This window comes from Erigeron canadensis, chromosome 9 (assembly GCF_010389155.1).
Source record: "Erigeron canadensis isolate Cc75 chromosome 9, C_canadensis_v1, whole genome shotgun sequence".
In the NCBI taxonomy this organism is placed as follows: Eukaryota; Viridiplantae; Streptophyta; class Magnoliopsida; order Asterales; family Asteraceae; genus Erigeron; species Erigeron canadensis.
The window spans coordinates 3,836,181-3,855,107 of record NC_057769.1 but is presented as its reverse complement, the minus strand read 5'-3'; the positions used below and the strand labels follow the sequence as shown (position 1 = coordinate 3,855,107).

Here is an 18,927-nt window from a genome sequence, read left to right as displayed (position 1 = left end):
TTGCAGACATTATGACCAAGGCCTTGAATAGAGTTCAACATCTTTTCCTGAGCAACAAGTTGGGTATTGGAGATCCTCCAACTTGAGGGGGGGGGGATATTGGATTATATGATTAATATCAAGTTGTGATAATAGAGGGACTGAAGATGTACAGATTAATATTCAGGGGTTCAACCTGTTATATTTATAGTTAGTTTGTTACGTGTATAGATATAGACGGTTAGATGTATAGATATAGTGAGAGAAATATAGCTGCTCTATATATACTCTATTACTTATACATTTTTATTTTAATGGAAATTATATTCATTTCCCACATTTCTCTTCCGCTTATAGAGATAAAGCTTCAAGCACCAAAAATTCGTATATCGAGTCTAGATTAGTAGATTACATTTTTTATCAACAAAAAACTAAGCACCATTGCATTACCAAGTGCTCTTTTTCTTTACAACTTGGTCAAGAATCTTGTATATGTGGTTTGTTGGATATTTCTTTTACAAAGCTGATGAATTCAAAGTCTTTATCATTGTGCACCTAAAACTTTTTTGATCCGGGTCTCTGAGATGGGATTGTTCTTGATTAGATGGTTCTTGATGTCAAGTCATCCATATTGCTGGTTGAATATTTGATAACAGGAGCTATATACACTTGTTACTTAGTTGATGTGTGTGAAGGTTTATCATTCTGACTTGAAGGTAACCTATCAGGCACCTGCTGATCCAATGACGCAACTACATTTGTGCGATCATCTGATTTTTGAACCTCATTAATAAATCTGGATGACAAGCCCTGATCTGTAGATGACTCGGGCTGTAAAACAGATACACAAGCCGTTAACTCAGGGAAAGAAACTAGAGGTGGTAAATTCACCGATTTCGGATGTTTATCACTAATTGATAATAGACAATATTTGCCATATTGACGACTTAAATTGCCCAATTTGACCTCAAACCATTTTGATCTGTTACCCAACCCATCCATTTTGCCTCCTTTATACGAGTATTAAGCTAACCTTTAGTATTGTGCAACTATCTTTGTGATCCTCTGTCAATCGTCTATCTTCTGTAAAATAATGAGCACCTTGTTCATTGTGCTTATCTGGCTTAATGGTTGATTCAAGATGGTGTGGATCATTAAATCCGTGCTCACTGACTTCATCTATATCTCTCAATCTGGCTTCATATAGATCCATTTCAGATGGATATCTTGAGTTAACAAGGCTTCTTTTACCTTCTTCATCTAAAGATGAGATGTTCGTTGATCGAGGTGAATCAAGTTCCGAGACCTCTACCTGCATATCAGAAGCAAGCGAGTTTGTTGAACCATGATGAATCTGCTTATTGGCAGCAAAAAAGAAACCATCTGTTTTTGACTTTTCAAACAATGCAGACGGACCACAGTCGAAGGATTCAGCATTTCTAAGAATATTTTTTCCCTGCAAAATCATTCTCATTCGGGACATACTGAGACAATGCAATATTGCTTCTTTGTTTGGTCTTAAGATCGGTTCATCATCACTTGAGGAAGATGATGAAGTTGATTGATCACTGGAGACTACATCATGGCGAATCTCCTCTTCTTTGGTATATGTTTCAGTTCCAACATTTTCATCAGAAATGTTGACTGCATCAACCCCTTTTCTAGAGGATTCGCCTTCTGCTATTGCATGTTTATCGTCAATGATAACATTGGAAATCAAGATTTTATCTTGAGGCTGTTTGTTGCCATCTTCCTTGTTTGCTAGAAAACAAAGATCACCATCAATACTTGGTCCATCATGATTCAAGGTTCAAAGACTTAAGTATTATTAATTGTATAAAGTTTTGACCCACAAAACTAAAGGTGGAATTTCCATTTACTTATGAATAAGTCGATTCAGTTATTGTTTTAGTTTTTGCAGGTCAGAAGTCTCTTGTGGTATCGTTTAGTGCATACAAGTATACAACCTCCTAAAGCTTTTTTCTTTTATATAGTTAGATCACTATAATATCAGATATTGCACAAAATGTGCTTCTGACAAACGTAACTGACCCATTTCAAAGGTACAGAAAGATATGCATCTTGACCCATCAAAATATGCATATCTTATGAATAAGTCGATTCAGTTATTGCTTTAGTTTTAACAGGTCAGAAGTCCCTATACAACCTCCTGAAGCTTTTTTCTTTTGTATAATTAGATCACTATAATATCAGATATTGCACAAAACTGTGCTTCTGACGAACGCAACCGACCCATTTCAAAGGTACAAAAAGATATGCAGCTTGACCCATCAAACCCACATATTTCTCAACCTCTACAAGACATGATAAATTATCAGAATGCTAGAACAATGTGACAAATGGACCTACCTACTTTTGAAGTTCCCAGTCTTCTCAACTGCTTGTAGGCGAAATCAATGTCAAAAGATTCTTCGTTTTCACAACTTGTGGATTCTTGAGGTGCAAGATCCCCTAAAATAGAAGGTTCATGCCTGCTGAGCAACGCTTCTTTCTGATGAGTAGTCATGAACTCTTCTTCAAATTCATCACCTGTAAGAATCGGCTTTTCCTCATGTGGGTCATAAGGAAGGTCAAACGGGTTGTTCTTAACCAAATATGTAGGAGCTGAACCAGGACGAGGTGAATTCATATTGTCTAGATTTTTCGAAAGAAATGGATTCTTTTTGGGAATGTGAAGGGATGAAATTGTACTACTGCTGTTATTTCCTACTCCAACTCCCATTGCATTTCTTAAAATCTGAAAATTTGATAGCTTTCTTGATCTTCTTTCCATCAAACACTCCAATCTTTTAGTTCTTTCAGCCTCTGAGATTCCAAGATCCATTTGACTCTTTTGATCATCATCCATCCATAGAACATTCTTATTTCCATGATCATGTTGTTTCCTTTGTTCTTCATGAACATACGACCATTCTTTTGTTTTGTCTTTATCATTACCAAAACTACAGTTTTGGTACCCCTCATCAAATTTGTTACTATCTACAGGCATCGTGTCTCGTATCTCTTTTGGGTTCTCTTCAACCAAGACTCTCTTGTCAACCACTTTATCCTTAAATATTGTTGAGATAACAGTTTTGTCGTCAACGCTCATATTATTAAATATTTTGTAGCCTGTCTCCCTGGCATTTTGTCTGGCAGCCAAAGAATCCTGCATCAAACTACTTTCATTATGTTGTTTGGGAACATGAACACGATGCATAGACCTACAACTCCTACGTGACTGCAACTCCTTCCAACTTTTACTTTTTGATCCTACAGTTTTAACCATTGGACGACGAAACACGCCTATAAATAATCTACAAACAAGAAATGCAAACCCCACGATAGGGAAACAACATGCTAAGATGGTAAACACTATAGGGATAAACAGATAGAAACTGCATAACAAAATACATGTATAACAAGGGTATTTTTTAACACACAATACACAATTTTGACACAACATTTTCACATTTTTTATCACAAATTTATGAATCTCATTCGCGCCCATACTAATTCTTACAATTATATGTATTCATGTGTCAATCTTAATCACATATTATAACAAAATTGGATTAAGAATTGAAACTAAGAAACAAAAACCCTTATGAGAGATTTTTAATGAAACAAAAGAGGATGAAATGAATTTTACTTTACCTAGAATTGATTCTTGAAAGATTTGTCTGATTGAAAACTGCCAGATTTTTTATAATTTTTTGTTAGTATATGCATAGCTATATTTGGTTGTTAAGTTTGTTAAATCCTCAAATTCAGGAGTCCAAAAGTTTTACTCTCACACATATTTTACATACACGAAAACAGCATGGTTGGATCTAGTAAATACCTGACCTCTGAAAACGGAGATCATGGGTTCGATCCTTATCCCATGCAAGGTTAGAGAGTCTTTTCTACCATTTAGGTAGATAATGGAAGCAGCATCTCTACTTAAGTAGAGGTAAGGTCTGCCTACATCTTAACTTCCCGTCCTCCCCCATACACGGTTGAGATATTGGGGCTCAAAAACCGCAAAAGACGACACTGAGCAGTTTTTTTCTTTCTTTTTTTACATACTTTACATACATGGGAGATTTAAAGCTATCTGTTATCTTGGAGATCCTTTTTTCCTTAGGCGTCTTCAGTCTCACTAATCAACCCGGCCACAATTCTTTGGCCTGTCGCACACATAAATTATGCGTTTTTATATGAACTTACATTGGAATGTTACTCGCTAGACCCATCTCCTGTTTGGTCGGTTCTTGAGGTACTATAGCAACTCATTGTTCAAAGGTGTTCCAACACGTTTTTACTTTTTTTCTCAATTAAAAGAGAACAAGAATCGGAGAAAGTCAGAAAGAAAATCAAAATGGTAAGTCATTGCTGTTTCAATAAAAAGAACTTAACTTGGTGGTTTTCTTACACCAGGAAGCTATAAAGTGGTGCAATCATAATTTCAAGGAAGTACAGATACAACACCTTAATGCCTCATATAAAAATCCACTTCAATCTTACATATTGCTACAAAAAACTTGATTTACAGAACTGAAACATGATGCAACTACAAGAGAATGTCAATAACTAGTTACCCAAAACGAATCATTGTTCAATGAGATAACAAAGTGGGCTTCAAGCATCGGTGGGTGGCAACACGATCTCCTCTGTCTCGGTTCCTAAATTTCAACATAAAACAAGTAAGCAATCAGTAACCGAGTTACATAATGCAACACCAGAAATGATTCTTTATTGTCTAGAAACAGTTTTAAGCTTTGTAGCTATGCATTAAATCCCATAAAATAGCTAGTCACACCTAGAAGTGCACAGGGGATCCTTGGCTATACAAAGATAGAGTATGCAACGTCTTTCTAGTATCTTTGCAACAAAAGTAATTCACAATTGGTAAGAATTCATTGAGAAAAAAACATACTTTTGAGGAAATTTCTAGTTTATGAATCACGCTTTACAGCCTCATCGTTCTGTGAACATATATTTGAGTCCAAATGCCTTAACAGCCGATTACCGTTAGAACGGAAAAGGTAATAAACAAGAGTATGAAGTATGAACCACAAAATGTCGATTTTGAACGTACACCTAGTATTATGCCATTTTTCATCCCTTAAACCCATTCCCATAACAAAAGAAGAAACTTTATGAATTGCTTATAGGCTCAAATATTAATAAGTCCGAGCTATTATTCTTAACAAGTACTTGCTATTACGCTTCTGAGAAAGTGTCATCACAATCCCTTAACTACACACATACTACATGTAGCTTAGTAACCCACCGAATTGGCTTGTTTATTCTAAAAGTTCACAATTTTTTTCACTAACTTAGTCACAAAACCATTAAACATAAGCGCATTCAAGCAGTTGAATCTCTTCATAACACAGAGGACTACATTTCAAACGTCACACTTACTGTGCCAATCATTAAGGGTTAAAGATTCTCAAAACTACATAACTAGTCACATTTCTCTAACATCTCAATTAATTAAGCCTAGGATTACCATCAAACTCAACACAAATGTCCTAAGAGAAATTCAATCAAAATACGCAACACAAATAATTCAACAACGAAATACGAATCAATCAAACTAACCTTCCTCGGCTACTACTTCATAATCCTCTTCATCATCATCCTCCCCATCATCATATCCATAAGCATCATTCAAATAATCCAACCCGGCTTGCGTAAACACCAACTTATCCGCATTCAAAATATCAAACAAATTCAAAGTCCTAGGTGTCAACATTTTCAAAGTCCCAATATTCCTACTCGAAAGAACCACATTATCATCAATTTCCGTCATAAAAAACATTGATTTCTCCCTAGGATCAATCCCCCATCGTTTCAAAACCTCAATAAACTCCTTAGTTTTCGGTTTCTCAAACTTATCCCCAAATTCCTCAACCACAATCCCATTAACAGCAGCGCTAGCTAACGCGGTACTAATCGCTAAACGCTTTTCTTTTTTATTAATCTTAACTGACCAATCACGTGGTTTGGGTCCAAAAACAACCCCACCACCCGGGCGCAATGGGGTCCTTTGGGACCCACGTCGCGCCCGGCCTAATTTCTTTTGTGGGAAAGGCTTTTTCCCACCTCCACGCACCTCAGCGCGCGTGAGAGTTGAAGCAGTACCGCGACGCTTGTTGTTCAAGTCCGTGGTAATGCCACGGTGGACAACAGCTCTCGCGGTATCTGGTTTTGCTGATTTAAGGTTTAATGTGGTCTCACCAACCTTAGTTCCGTCAAAAGACAAGATTGGGAGTGTGGCTAAGTTGGAACGAATTGTTTGGAATTTGGGGGGTTTGATGAAAAGTGAAGATGAAGAAGAAGAAGAAGGTGTTTGGATTGATGGAATTGAAAAAATTGATGATGATAGGAATGAGACTGAAGATGGGGTTTTCATGAAAATAGAAGAAGCCATTGTTTTGAGGTTGTGTGAGTGTGTGTTATCCTTTTGTGAAAAAAGGGACTTGAAGATCCTATCCGGGTTATTTCACTCGGGTATGAGATGATATTCATGGGTTAAGGGTACATATACGGGTTTACCCATCCACCATTTTGTTTTGTTTTGTTTGTATATTTTCTAAATCGGTTTTTAACTTGTTATTTGTTCTATCTATTTTAGCCTCATTTTTGATAAAATAAAATTGGAAATATAAGATTTGTACATAAAAGTTTATGCAGAAAAAGTTATCCATTAAAGGATAAATTTATGACTAAAATGTTTGCTTTTTAAATATTGGTCTTAAAATCGAAGAAATTACACATAATTTCATCGTAAAAAATCCAAGATCAATTAACTAGATTTATTGCTTTTTTTATTTATAACGAATAGTGGTACTTTTTGACCATCCGTCCATCCGGTATAGTTAAGAGGCTAAAAGCAACATTTGTATGTTTTAGGTTTATCGTATATGTTGTTTGTGATCATATACAGCTTGAATAATCGATCATTATTTGTTTTTTAAGGTGGGATCATGGAAGTCTACTAACCATGAGTATTTATTTACATTTACCATAAGGTAATTAATAGTATGATCATAACTCTATAAGGCTTAAAGTTATGATAATGTAACATAAGGCAAATACGGAGTAATATTTTTACATGGATCATTACATACATTTATTCCCTCATTAGAGTTTACATGTATTTGACCCATCGATCAACAAAAATTTATTTTAGACTTTTTTTTGTCACCGATAAATTCTTTAAATAAAAACGTCAATCTTTTTATCTTATCTCTTAACTCATTTTTTATTTACAGCAAAGAATGATTAACAGGATGACAATAATCGACAACTAATATTTTTATCTCAAATTATCATCATCCATCCCTCAGTTATCATCATAATTAGCAGCTGTTACTTAACAAAAAGATAAAGATAAACACACTACTATTACTACTCCCTCTTGTTTATAACTAAAAGACAAAAATTAACAATAATATAAAGACTAATCATATGCCAGAGTAGTATAAAACTATAAATTAGTCTCCATGTGGGTCCCTAACTTCACTCAAACAATCTACCAAACATCATCATCATCATCTGCATTCACATTTACTGTTTTCCGTCACAGACGACAACAATCAGTCAACAAAATAACTAGTACTACGTGGAAACTCGGTCTTTCATCAATCCGACGTCGTTTTGCTCATCATTCCACCATGGCTGACATGATCAATGTCGTTTACAAAAATGCAAACCAACCCATAGAAGCCAGAGTCAAAGATCTTATGCCCCGCATGACTCTGAAAGAAAAACTTGGTCAAATGACTCAAATCGAACGTGCAGTTGCTACTCCTGATGTCATCAATCATCTTTGCATAGGTATTATACAAATATATCATCAAATATACATTTATTCACATCGAATATACATACATACATATAGGGCAAGAACACTTGTGCATAATTAATTATCATTATTGAAGTGTTTAACAACACATGGATCCGTCAAAATCGAAAAAATCACGTTTTTTTGTTGGATGCATCATTTTGATGAATATGCATCCAAGATGGATGCACAAAACAAAAAACATTATTTTCTTGATTTTGACGGATCCATGTGTTGTTAAACACTTAATTAATGATAATTAGTTATACACAATGTTAGCTTTGTGGACTTTTAATGCATAAAAATTTAGTTTTAGGTGTTCTCATCGTATTTTTATTTTAAGACTTTTCTTATTTTATACATATATATATATATACACTTAAGGGATTAATTATATAGTTTTACAAAAATGTACTATCATTAATTAATTTGGTATGTAACAAGTTTGGCTATGGGTAAATGGGAATATTAGAAATTATCTTGGAAGTCAACAATAATTTCAGGACAAAAGGAGGAGTTGTTGTTAGTTTGATTTTGTATATATATAGGAAGTGTGCTAAGTGGTGGGGGAAGCAAGCCACACGAGAATGCAACGGCGTCAGATTGGGCGGATATGGTGGACGGGTTACAAAAAGGGGCATTAGAATCGAGGCTTGGCATTCCGATATTTTATGGTAGTGATGCTGTTCATGGTAATAACAATGTATATGGCACTACTATCTTCCCTCACAATGTTGGCCTTGGCGCGACCAGGTTGGCCCTTACAGAATGATTTAAGTTCATCTTTTTAAATTGCGAGAATGTGGAATAAGACTCTTTGGAAATGTGATTTCACTGATTTGGGTCAATGTATTGCAGAGATCCGGATTTAGTTGAGATGATAGGTGCTGCAACTGCTCTGGAAACAAGGGCTAGTGGTGTTCAATATGCATTTGCTCCTTGTGTTGCTGTAAGTTCTTTATTATACCATCGCCAAAACAATTTTTTTGCTTTTCAACTTCTTTTTATTAATAGATCTTGGTGATTATTATGATTAGTTGTCCGTTATCATGTTAAGATAGGAAAGAGTTGTTGGCTGTGAATGGGTCTGCGAGTTAAATTCGGTATCTGTTATTAATGGACTAATTTGATCATGGTGGTGACTGGTTACTTGTATTACTTAGTTTTTTGGTTTGAAATCCTACTACTTTCTGAGTTATACAAACAATCATAATCAAACAAATCTTCTCATGGCTCAGACGAATTTAATTTAAATTTGATACTGTATTCATATTAGCTGGATAAAGTACACTTAATACGTAGTAGTATTAGTAGGACATTTTAAGCATGTTTGTTAGCTTGTGAATTCTCTACCTCTGCATATTTTGGATGCTTATATGTCGTCAAATGTGAAAGGTTTCTTATAAAGGATCACGGATCAGTGTTTTTGAAGTTATGTTATAGATTTTTTTGCTACAATGGAATTTCAGAAACTTTCTGCTTATTTGATTAGTCGTGTTGATGTTGGTAGGTATGTAGAGATCCAAGATGGGGAAGATGCTACGAAAGCTATAGCGAAGATACCCAATTAGTTAGAAAAATGACTTCATTGGTAACAGGCTTGCAGGGGAGACCTCCTAAAGACCATCCAAATGGTTACCCTTATGTAGCTGGAAGGTGAATAACGAGCCGTTACCATAAGTATAACTAAATCACACATGTACAAATTATAATGATCATTGTGTTTCCAGGAATAATGTTATGGCTTGTGCAAAGCATTTTGTTGGAGATGGCGGTACTGACAAAGGGAAAAACGAAGGCAATACTATAATCTCATATGAGGATTTGGAAAACATCCATATGTCACCATATCCAGATTGTATTTCAAAGGGTGTTTGTACAGTTATGGCATCCTATTCAAGTTGGAACGGAACCAAAATGCACTCTCACCGTCATCTTCTAACCGATATTCTCAAAGAGAAGCTAGGCTTTAAGGCAAGTATAACATGTCATTACTTCTCTGCATTTTCCTCAATTGAGAATTACTATTGGGCATTTGGGCTAATGGCATAAAAGGTACTAATACGTTTTAGGCCAGAAACAACCATTAAAGTATTAGTGACGATGTGGCAGCTAACATATTGGTAACTTTTGACCACGTTGATTATGACATGGCACGTGAAAGCCAAATATCTTAGGCAGAAAATGATAATAATGAATATAAAAAATCTTAGGCAATTACCTTAAATCTAATATTTGAAGCATTGGTGGTTATTCTGGCCTAAATAAGTTAGAAATCATACTTATGTTGGTTAGCTTTTCATGCAATTTGACTAATGCTAATTGTGTACACAACATTCGGTGTTTTTTGTTTTTGTAATATACTAATATGTCTGTTAAAAACTAAGTTAAGAGATTTTCTACAGGGTATTGTGATTTCAGATTGGGAAGCACTTGACCGTTTCCACGACCCTTATGGATCAAACTACAGAGCTGCTGTTTCATCTGCCGTTAATGCTGGAATTGACATGGTAGAGTAAACTATAGCTTCTCAAACAGAATTTTTACTCTATTACCTCCAATTGTACATATTTGAAAACTTGCAGGTGATGGTTCCATTCAGATATCAGTTATTTTTGGAGGATTTGGAATATTTAGTAGAATCTGGAGAGGTACCCATGGCAAGGATTGATGATGCTGTTGAACGCATACTAAGAGTTAAATTTGCTGCTGGGCTTTTTGAATACCCCATGACCGATAGATCTTTGCTCGATATCGTGGGCTGCAAGGTACATTAATTTGCAGTTTGATAGTTTTCAACCTATATGTATTCTCCAAAACTATTATCATGATAAAATTATTGTTTCAGAAACATAGAGAATTAGCACGTGAAGCAGTTCGCAAGTCATTGGTTTTGTTGAAAAACGGGAAGGATCCAAGAAAACCATTTCTGCCGTTAGATAGAAATGTGAAAAGGGTTCTTGTCGCTGGAAAACATGCAGATGATCTGGGTTTCCAGTGTGGAGGTTGGACCGCCACGTGGGAAGGAACTAGTGGAAGAATCACAATCGGTAAGTGGTTTTTGGCATCAACCCTATATCTACGGGCTTCTATGTTACTCGTATAATAGAATTAGTTAGTATGCTCAGACCCAACTATTAGCCTACTCTTTTACTATCTGATTTTTAACTTGGTATACACATATATCATAATTTTTATTATTGAAATTACAAATTGCTATTTGAAAAACTAAAATCATATTTATGTTCAGGAACAACGATTCTTGATGCTATTAAAGAAGCAGCAGGAGACAATACTGAAGTGGTATATGAAGAAAACCCGACAACTAAAAGCCTTTCTGGACAAGATTTTTCTTATGCTATTGTAGTCGTTGGTGAAGCTCCATACGTAGAATCTGGTGGTGATAATTCAGAACTCACCATTCCATTTAAAGGGGATGAACTATTAAAGCTTGTTGCAGAGAAAATCCCAACTCTCGCAATTTTGATATCTGGCAGGCCATTGGTTATAGACCCATCGGCCCTGGAAATGTTGGATGCATTAGTTGCTGCTTGGTTGCCTGGGACGGAAGGAAATGGGATAACTGATGTTATATTTGGAGAATACGAGTTCCATGGACTGCTTCCAGTTTCATGGTTTAAATCGGTTGATCAACTGCCTATGAATGCTCATCAAAACTCATATGATCCATTGTTTCCCATTGGGTATGGACTAAAATCTAAAGTTTAAACACATATCTGTCGATAGTTGTGCTTGTGCTTTCCGTATCGTGTTATTGTGTATTATAATTATAATTATTCATAAACTTGAATGTAATTTTTATCATGGGAATAGTTTCTGTATCACTTTCGATGCTTTGATATATAGTACCTTTGTTTTGTAATTATTGGCAGTCTGCATGACTAGAACGTCTTACATCAGTTACTGCAACGCTACACCAATGAGCATGAACTGTGCCTTGTCGTTTTATGGTTTTAGCACGGTCATGTTATCACTGGACAATGTTATTTTCAATAATATCATAAAGGGGAGAAATGTTCAAACCACCACATAACCCTCACAAATAACCAAACCCTCTAAGGAAGATTACTTGATAGCATCCAGAAAGTTAGACACCCTTATATAACCCATCTTCCTCAAAGAGCCCCGTGTCAAAAACCATGGCCAAATAACTTATCAAACATAAATAAGTGACAAAAGAAAAATATTATGGGTGGGCCAACATTTACTAATATATAACTAGCATGGTACCCGCGCAATGCGGCGGGGGTGGCGCCGTGGCGGGGACGACGGTCTAATGGTGTCGGTGGCGGTATTATTGGTGGTGGCAGTGTCAAGTGGTGTTGGTTGATGTAAAGGTGAGAGTGAAATATTTTAAAAAATAAGGGCTTAAAGTGTTAATTATTAAAATAAGGGTTTAAAGTGTAAATTAATTCATTAAGAGCAAATTTGGTAATTTATTAAAACTTTTTCCATAATGGGTATTTATTAATAGCAATTTAGTACTTTTGCATCTAACTATTTTTTAACACTTTTAAAAAATAGGGGGTTGATAATTATTATAAAGGAGTATAGATAATAAGTCAAAATACACCATGGATAATTCTTTGAAGGTAGGGCATAAGTGCCATAACCAACCTAGGTTTTGAAACATTCATTGCTGATTCCCCTTTGAAATCTTACTAAAGAAAGTATATCAACAACCCCCTCAACCTCAAGACTAATGGGACGAAAACTCCTCAAAACAACGTAAATTCCTTTCTAAAGTCCAAAATACAAACATTTTATAAATTTTTTTATTGAAATCGTTAGCGGATGTCAACCCTATATAAACTTTTGTGAAGTAATAGATACTACAGCAAAAAGCAAAACAGTTATACAAAAGTGTGAAGAATTACTAAGTGAGTAAGTATAAACATTAAGCTACCAATATAGACAAATTATATTATGAAGTATGTTTTAGTTGTGAAGATTTCGAAGAAAATCGGTTATCCCACCAAGTATGAGATGACATTAGTGTATTTGTTTGTCAACCTAACTCATTTTAGTACATTTTCACAACTACACATTTAGACCCAATGCTCAATCCGTTTGCAGTTTGCCTGCCAAATTTTTTTTTAGCCCTTTCCAGTTACGCTTTCATCTCAAATAAATACTGCTTTTGTGCTCTGTTCTTAAATAGAGAGCAATCATATTTGTCTATAAATGTATGATCAACTATAGGTTAAACTCTAAATCCTTTAAAAGAGGACCAGAGAGAGATGTTAGATCAATAGCCACACCAAAAGATTTACAATACTAAAGACCAACAATGTCAAGCTTTGGCAGTTGGACAACACCCAAGTTATATCATATAAAAAGTGTATGTATTGTAATAAAAAAAAATATGTTATGATTGAACATTTTTTGTGTTCTTTCGACACAACTTAATGAGATTTTGGAAAAACATGTATGGTAAATGTGTTATTCATAATATATAATATAATATCATGATATGGGCATGAACATGATCAAAGAGTGGCAGAAGTCTGCCAAAACAATGATATATCCATATATACAAAGTCAAGTCTTCAACTTAGCACAATATACAAGAGTACCGTCTAAATAACAAGAGATGAACCAATTTTACCATTTATATGTTTCTAAACGTATATAAGCAGATCATGGGCAATCAGCTGCCACCATTTAACTAACACCAAACAAGCTGATGAACCATGCACGCCATGTACTTCAAGCTAATCAACTCCCAATAAAAGTAAATATTAAATATTTTTTAAGTTCTTCAAGTCCCAAAGCTGGATCAAAATTCATAACTTCGGAAGTGGGAAACGTTCAGAAAGCACCATAGGTACCAAGCAAAATCCATAGGTACCAAGCAAAACTGATATCTCCTGTACAATGGTTTTAGATTGTCAATCATAAGGGGGTATACTGGATTCTAGAGAAAGAGATGATATGCGTTTCTAGCATGACATGCTTACCACAAGAAACTGACCAAGCTTCTTGCTAGTTTCTTTAGTAATAATAATATTTGCCGTTCAACAGAAAATTACATCTAGATACTATCAAATTACACAACAACAACAATTGTACCCCATCCCTGAGCGGGGTATGGGGGAGGTGAGTTGTAGACAGTCTTACCTCTACCCAGAGGTAGAGAGATTGCTTCCATAATAAAAATAATAACTTCAAATTCATAAGATAGTGTCTTGTGAGATTATGAAGGGTAAACAATTTCTACAGGGCAAATTAAAAGTGAACTTTCGTTAAACTACGGTCGATGATTGCCCCTATATTTATATGGAAAGATGGTTCATTTAGGGGAACCCTCTCTCGTGTTCAGCATTTAACAGTCATGAATCATGATGCATGATGCACTCATAATACCATCTAAAAATGTAGCACGGTATGTTACTGTGTTTTACCAGGTGTGGTGCATGCCTTTTCCCAAAGCACTCTTTGGGAAAAGCAAATCAAATCACACTCGGCAGTAGATTGCCTAATTAGAACAGGGGAAGAAAGTGGACAAAAGTATCAGATATGCCAGATAACTAATAGTCTGATAAAAACATAAGCCCCCATTACTCCATTAGTGATAATAAGACCCTAATTACAGTGCAGTCCAGTCAAACAACACAGAACCCAGCTAACATTCGAGCAAAACCATTTCGCTCAAATCACATCATCCCAATCACTGTTTCAAATACTTCAAGCATTGCTTGCACTAAAATATGACTTTGTCTTCAAACGGCACTTTCTAAGTTTCTATCATACTGCAGTTGGTTTTAAGAAAGAATTTCTGAATTATATCTGGATTTCTAAAGGTAACACAGCAAAAAGTGGGCTTTAATGTTCAGGGAGCTAGGTACCAACGAAACTGAAATCTCCTGTACAATGGTTTTGGATTGTTATTCCATAAGGGAATTATACATTCTTCGAAATTAAAATGTAAAACCTTTTATATTTAGCTAGTACTACAAGATAAAGTGATCAAGCATATAGGAGGTCTGCCACTTAGTCCTGGAAATTCCATCTAGACACTATCAAGGGTGCTGACAAACTGATTAAAGGATTGGATACCATAACGTTTTTTCCTGATATTGACTGGCATTTAAGAAAACGAATAAAACAAAGCAGCAAAAGAAGTGGCTTTAAAAGATTTTCAAAAAAGCATACGAAAACGCCTTGTGTGATTATGGATGTTATAACTTTCTAAAAGGTGGATTCAGAAATGTTGATAGCCCGTACAACTAAGGTCCAAGATTGTCCTTAAACTTAGAAAGAGGTTCATATTAAGGGAACCTCTTTCCTGTTAAACATCTATCACATAACAGTCAGGATGTATGGTGCACTAATGGCATCATCTATAATGTGTGTCATGAAGCATTGGCCAGACGCTTTCATGATTACTTAAGACTAATGGATCGTAATCATAATCTTTCTCATCTTAATTATATTCTTTATTAGCTTACCAGTCTATCTTTTTTAGCAAATATTTCTAAAATACTTAACTTGCATCTAATCCATTTCCATATCCACAATACTGAGTGAAGAAACAAATTAGAAAAAAGAAAAATCGAATAACACTGGACAGAAGACAACCTTAAATTTAGGAAACTAGGAGAAGCTGGACAAAAGATTCAGGTATTTTTGATAACCAATATAAAGAAAAATATATCATACAAGTATGCAACTACCATAAACACCTACATTAATAATAAGACCCTAAAATACAGCAAATAAAATTCAGTTTAACAGATAAAAAGCTCTAAAAACATTCAAACATAATTTATTTCATCCACATTACGCAATCCTCGTGTAGTCGTCTCTCAAATAATGTACATGTGTTCATTCATCATCAGATGGTAATGCTTTCCAGCTTACTACAGCTGGTTTGGACCAAGCAAGTCTTAGTTTAATCTGGATTTCTGTGGTTCACTTATCGAAACATAATGGTCTAACCTAAACACTCGTCAACTTTGCCAGTAAGATAGTAAGATACAAACCTAAGGCAATGATCATGGTGATCACCACTGTGATACTAGTCGGATGTTTAGGGTCAAATACTCAATGTGATACTTGCAACAAAACTAACTAGTGATGAAAAATGCCAAAATTACTTATACACATTATGTATCTATTACTTTGTTGAATAATCAGCATTCCAAGGGCTATCTAACATCAAAAGATACTATTACAACTTTATGCAATAGAAGCAAATCCCTATACTACATCGTAGTTCCTGACCTGCAGCAACTTTCAAAACCAAAAACAAATAATCACTTTTAAAAAAGAATTCACTTACACTCTTGTTTGTGCTAAAAACATTGAACTAAAATCATTTCAGCCTCATTGACCTGGTACAGTGGTACTATAGACAACAACTGAGCAATAAGTTATTGGAAGGCCCTATTTTGCTTAAGCTAGTTGCATGATCAACAAGACAACAACCAAAAACGAGATTTACATTCATTACATGGAATGATATTCCAGCAACAAGGAATTTTAACTTTGACAAAAAAAAAAAAAAAAATCTCTAAATTGTACAAACCACGAATATGGTGTTCTGGTACATCTTTAACGTGCATTAATTTATGTCCATTCATTTTCCCTTTAATCATTGTATGTATATTTGTAACTGTGTATATATAGATGTAATCCTCCATATTGTGAGGCATTCCAATTCAATCTATCCACATGGTATAGAGCCAGTCTATCTTCCTCACTTTCTTCTCAAAGTATTGCACCCTGAACAGCCTATTGCAGTGTTTAGGAAACCTAATCTTCTGCTTATGACTATTTGAATGCTTAGGGATCAGCTACAAAAATTATTATACTATACATTGTCTATGATACTCCCTCTGTCCCAATTAATTAGTATTGGAGTTTCACATTGCTAAATAATCAGAATTACTAAACACTAAATACCATCAAAAGAGAGTTTTAGAACTTCATATAACAGAAGCATATCCATATGCTAGATTCAGCAGTATATTACAACTAATAATCTCATTCCCACTATCCAAATCCACATAATCACTTCCAATATGCATATCCGGTTACACCCATGTTTGTGCACTAAAGTAATATTTTTCTTTGTTCAATAAGAAGTCTTTATAAGACGAGTAGTACATATGAAATGAATTAACATATATAACATGCAAAAATAATCATAAATGTGAAGCTGCACATACCACACAATACACAGGGCCAACGAAAGACTGCTCAATTGGCATACGGAGGCGCCCTCGATGCCATACTAGTAACTTGAGCTTGCATCTGAACAGCCCGAACCTTAGCAGCAGTAGCACGATGAAAAAACTGTTCTCGTGACAACAACCTCACCTGTTTCAGATAAACATCAAAAGCTATCGAACCTTGTTGAACAGCTTTATCCAACGCATAAACCACATCCTCAATAGCAAGATCAGCAGCCGTACATTCCAACATTTGTTTCGACAACCCATCAGCCAGCTGAAACGCCTCGTCGACATTCACTTCACCGCCGCCACTCAACAACTTCCCTTCATTCTCTTTCACCCATTCTTCCAACACATCAGTATTCATCAACACCATCTGTAACTGCTGCTCTAACGCCTCTTTTTCGTACTGCATTTCCCTCACCCCGTTCGTGATCTCCGCTTCTCGTTGCCTTAACACCGCCTGCGCGTTAAACATCCCTTCCATCTCCACCTCCCTTTTCTTCCTCAACTCCTCCACATCCCTATTCACATTCTCCACCAACTTATTAATCGCATTCCGTCTATAAACCTCTGCGGGATCCTCCGTCCCCCCAACCCCACCACTCCCGTACGGCGACGGCGGATACGTCCGAGGCGGTATCGCCGGCCGCACCGACCCCGCCGAAACCGATCCCGATCCCGAACTACTAAAACTATGTCCATGGTTCAAACTAGGATTAACAGGATTTACACTAGGTCTACGTTGTGAATATAACGGGGGATCTAAGGCGAAAAAATGCGATAAATTCTTAACTAAATCAACAAGATTAGAACTTGGATAAACCCAACTATGCAAATAATTAATAGAAACTAACCCAGAAGGACTAACAAAAGAATGTTGCCTTTTAATAACCATATCGCGCGTGGGGTTCACGAACACAAGAGGCGCGTGACGAGGGTAAGTTTCCATCAGCCAGATAATCACAGGGATGTTATAAGTAACGTTTTGGAAAAGCATAGGGACAGTTCCGTCAACTTGAAGAAGATTAACGGAACGGCCATCGTTATGTGTAAAAGTAGCGGTTTTAGGGTTAAGTGATGGAAAAGTTGTCGTTAAAGATACCAGATGTTGACGGATTAGCCATTTGATATCTTCAGCGTAAGGGAGACCACGTTGTGATAACACGGAAGTTAAGAATTGGCCCGTGGGTGATGATTGTGGTGGTGACGCTGACGCTGTTGGGTGTACCATTTTTTTTTTTTATTGATTTGATCGGAATAAGTGAGAAAAGGGGAAAGAGAGTCCTCTTCGTTTGGGTTTGTTGATTTGGGTGGATTTTTACGCGTCTAAGGAATTAATATTAATCTGTGCCACAAAACTTTTGCGTTTTCTAATTTGTGCCACAAAACTTTCTTTTCCTTTACAGCTTTGCCCCATCATTTTCTAAACTTACTTATTTCATCCAAGTACAGATTACTATGCAAGAGATACAACTCCTATAATATCATACACAACCATATACAACACACTGGGCTCTGGGAACAACCAAGTCCAGTAACCAACTTTATGTCTAAAAAAAAATTTAAGAAAGATACAGAAAAATCTGGAAATAGTGAGATTTCATTCACCTTTACCTTCTTCTGGACTTTTCATAGTCATCGTCTTCTATATCATACGGTGGTGACCCATGGTTTTTAGTGAATCAGGAAAATAATTTTTAGTATACAGCTCACTGTAAAAATGGAATATATATTCATAAAGTTTTAGAATTACAACTCACATTTGTTAAACTAGGTTTATCGAAAGCTGATATGTGAAATGAGTTGTACCGTTTAACTTATTAGTAAACACTTTTTAAGTTTTTGGAAGCTTACATTCGCGTATGACACACTTAAAGTATAACGAGCATAGTACCCGCGCAATGC

General features: G+C 35.6%; 4 protein-coding genes across 4 annotated transcripts; 1 reads left to right on the top strand and 3 right to left on the bottom strand.

Annotated features, from left to right (window-relative positions):
* Positions 1-327: 327 nt before the first annotated feature.
* Positions 328-3,268, bottom strand: LOC122581559. The gene is made up of 3 exons (XM_043753790.1): positions 2,324-3,268; positions 1,013-1,732; positions 328-810 (listed from the first exon to the last, which is right to left on the bottom strand). The coding sequence occupies exons 1-3, from the start codon at positions 3,266-3,268 to the stop codon at positions 652-654; spliced, it is 1,824 nt and encodes a 607-aa protein (XP_043609725.1). The 3' UTR covers positions 328-651.
* A 1,159-nt stretch (positions 3,269-4,427) lies between these two features.
* LOC122581107 (50S ribosomal protein L4, chloroplastic) lies at positions 4,428-6,425 on the bottom strand. The gene is made up of 2 exons (XM_043753257.1): positions 5,572-6,425; positions 4,428-4,646 (listed from the first exon to the last, which is right to left on the bottom strand). Exons 1-2 carry the CDS (start codon positions 6,401-6,403, stop codon positions 4,603-4,605), a joined length of 876 nt encoding a protein of 291 aa, XP_043609192.1. The 5' UTR covers positions 6,404-6,425; the 3' UTR covers positions 4,428-4,602.
* Positions 6,426-7,474: 1,049 nt separating this feature from the next.
* On the top strand, positions 7,475-11,702 carry LOC122581105 (beta-glucosidase BoGH3B-like). Its single transcript, XM_043753255.1, has 9 exons — positions 7,475-7,812; positions 8,368-8,572; positions 8,678-8,768; positions 9,330-9,475; positions 9,550-9,793; positions 10,225-10,329; positions 10,405-10,587; positions 10,668-10,869; positions 11,070-11,702. The coding sequence occupies exons 1-9, from the start codon at positions 7,479-7,481 to the stop codon at positions 11,546-11,548; spliced, it is 1,989 nt and encodes a 662-aa protein (XP_043609190.1). The 5' UTR covers positions 7,475-7,478; the 3' UTR covers positions 11,549-11,702.
* Positions 11,703-13,326: 1,624 nt separating this feature from the next.
* LOC122581106 (protein ELC-like) lies at positions 13,327-18,316 on the bottom strand. Its single transcript, XM_043753256.1, has 2 exons — positions 17,014-18,316; positions 13,327-13,710 (listed from the first exon to the last, which is right to left on the bottom strand). Exon 1 carries the CDS (start codon positions 18,251-18,253, stop codon positions 17,045-17,047), a length of 1,209 nt encoding a protein of 402 aa, XP_043609191.1. The 5' UTR covers positions 18,254-18,316; the 3' UTR covers positions 13,327-13,710; positions 17,014-17,044.
* Positions 18,317-18,927: the final 611 nt, after the last annotated feature.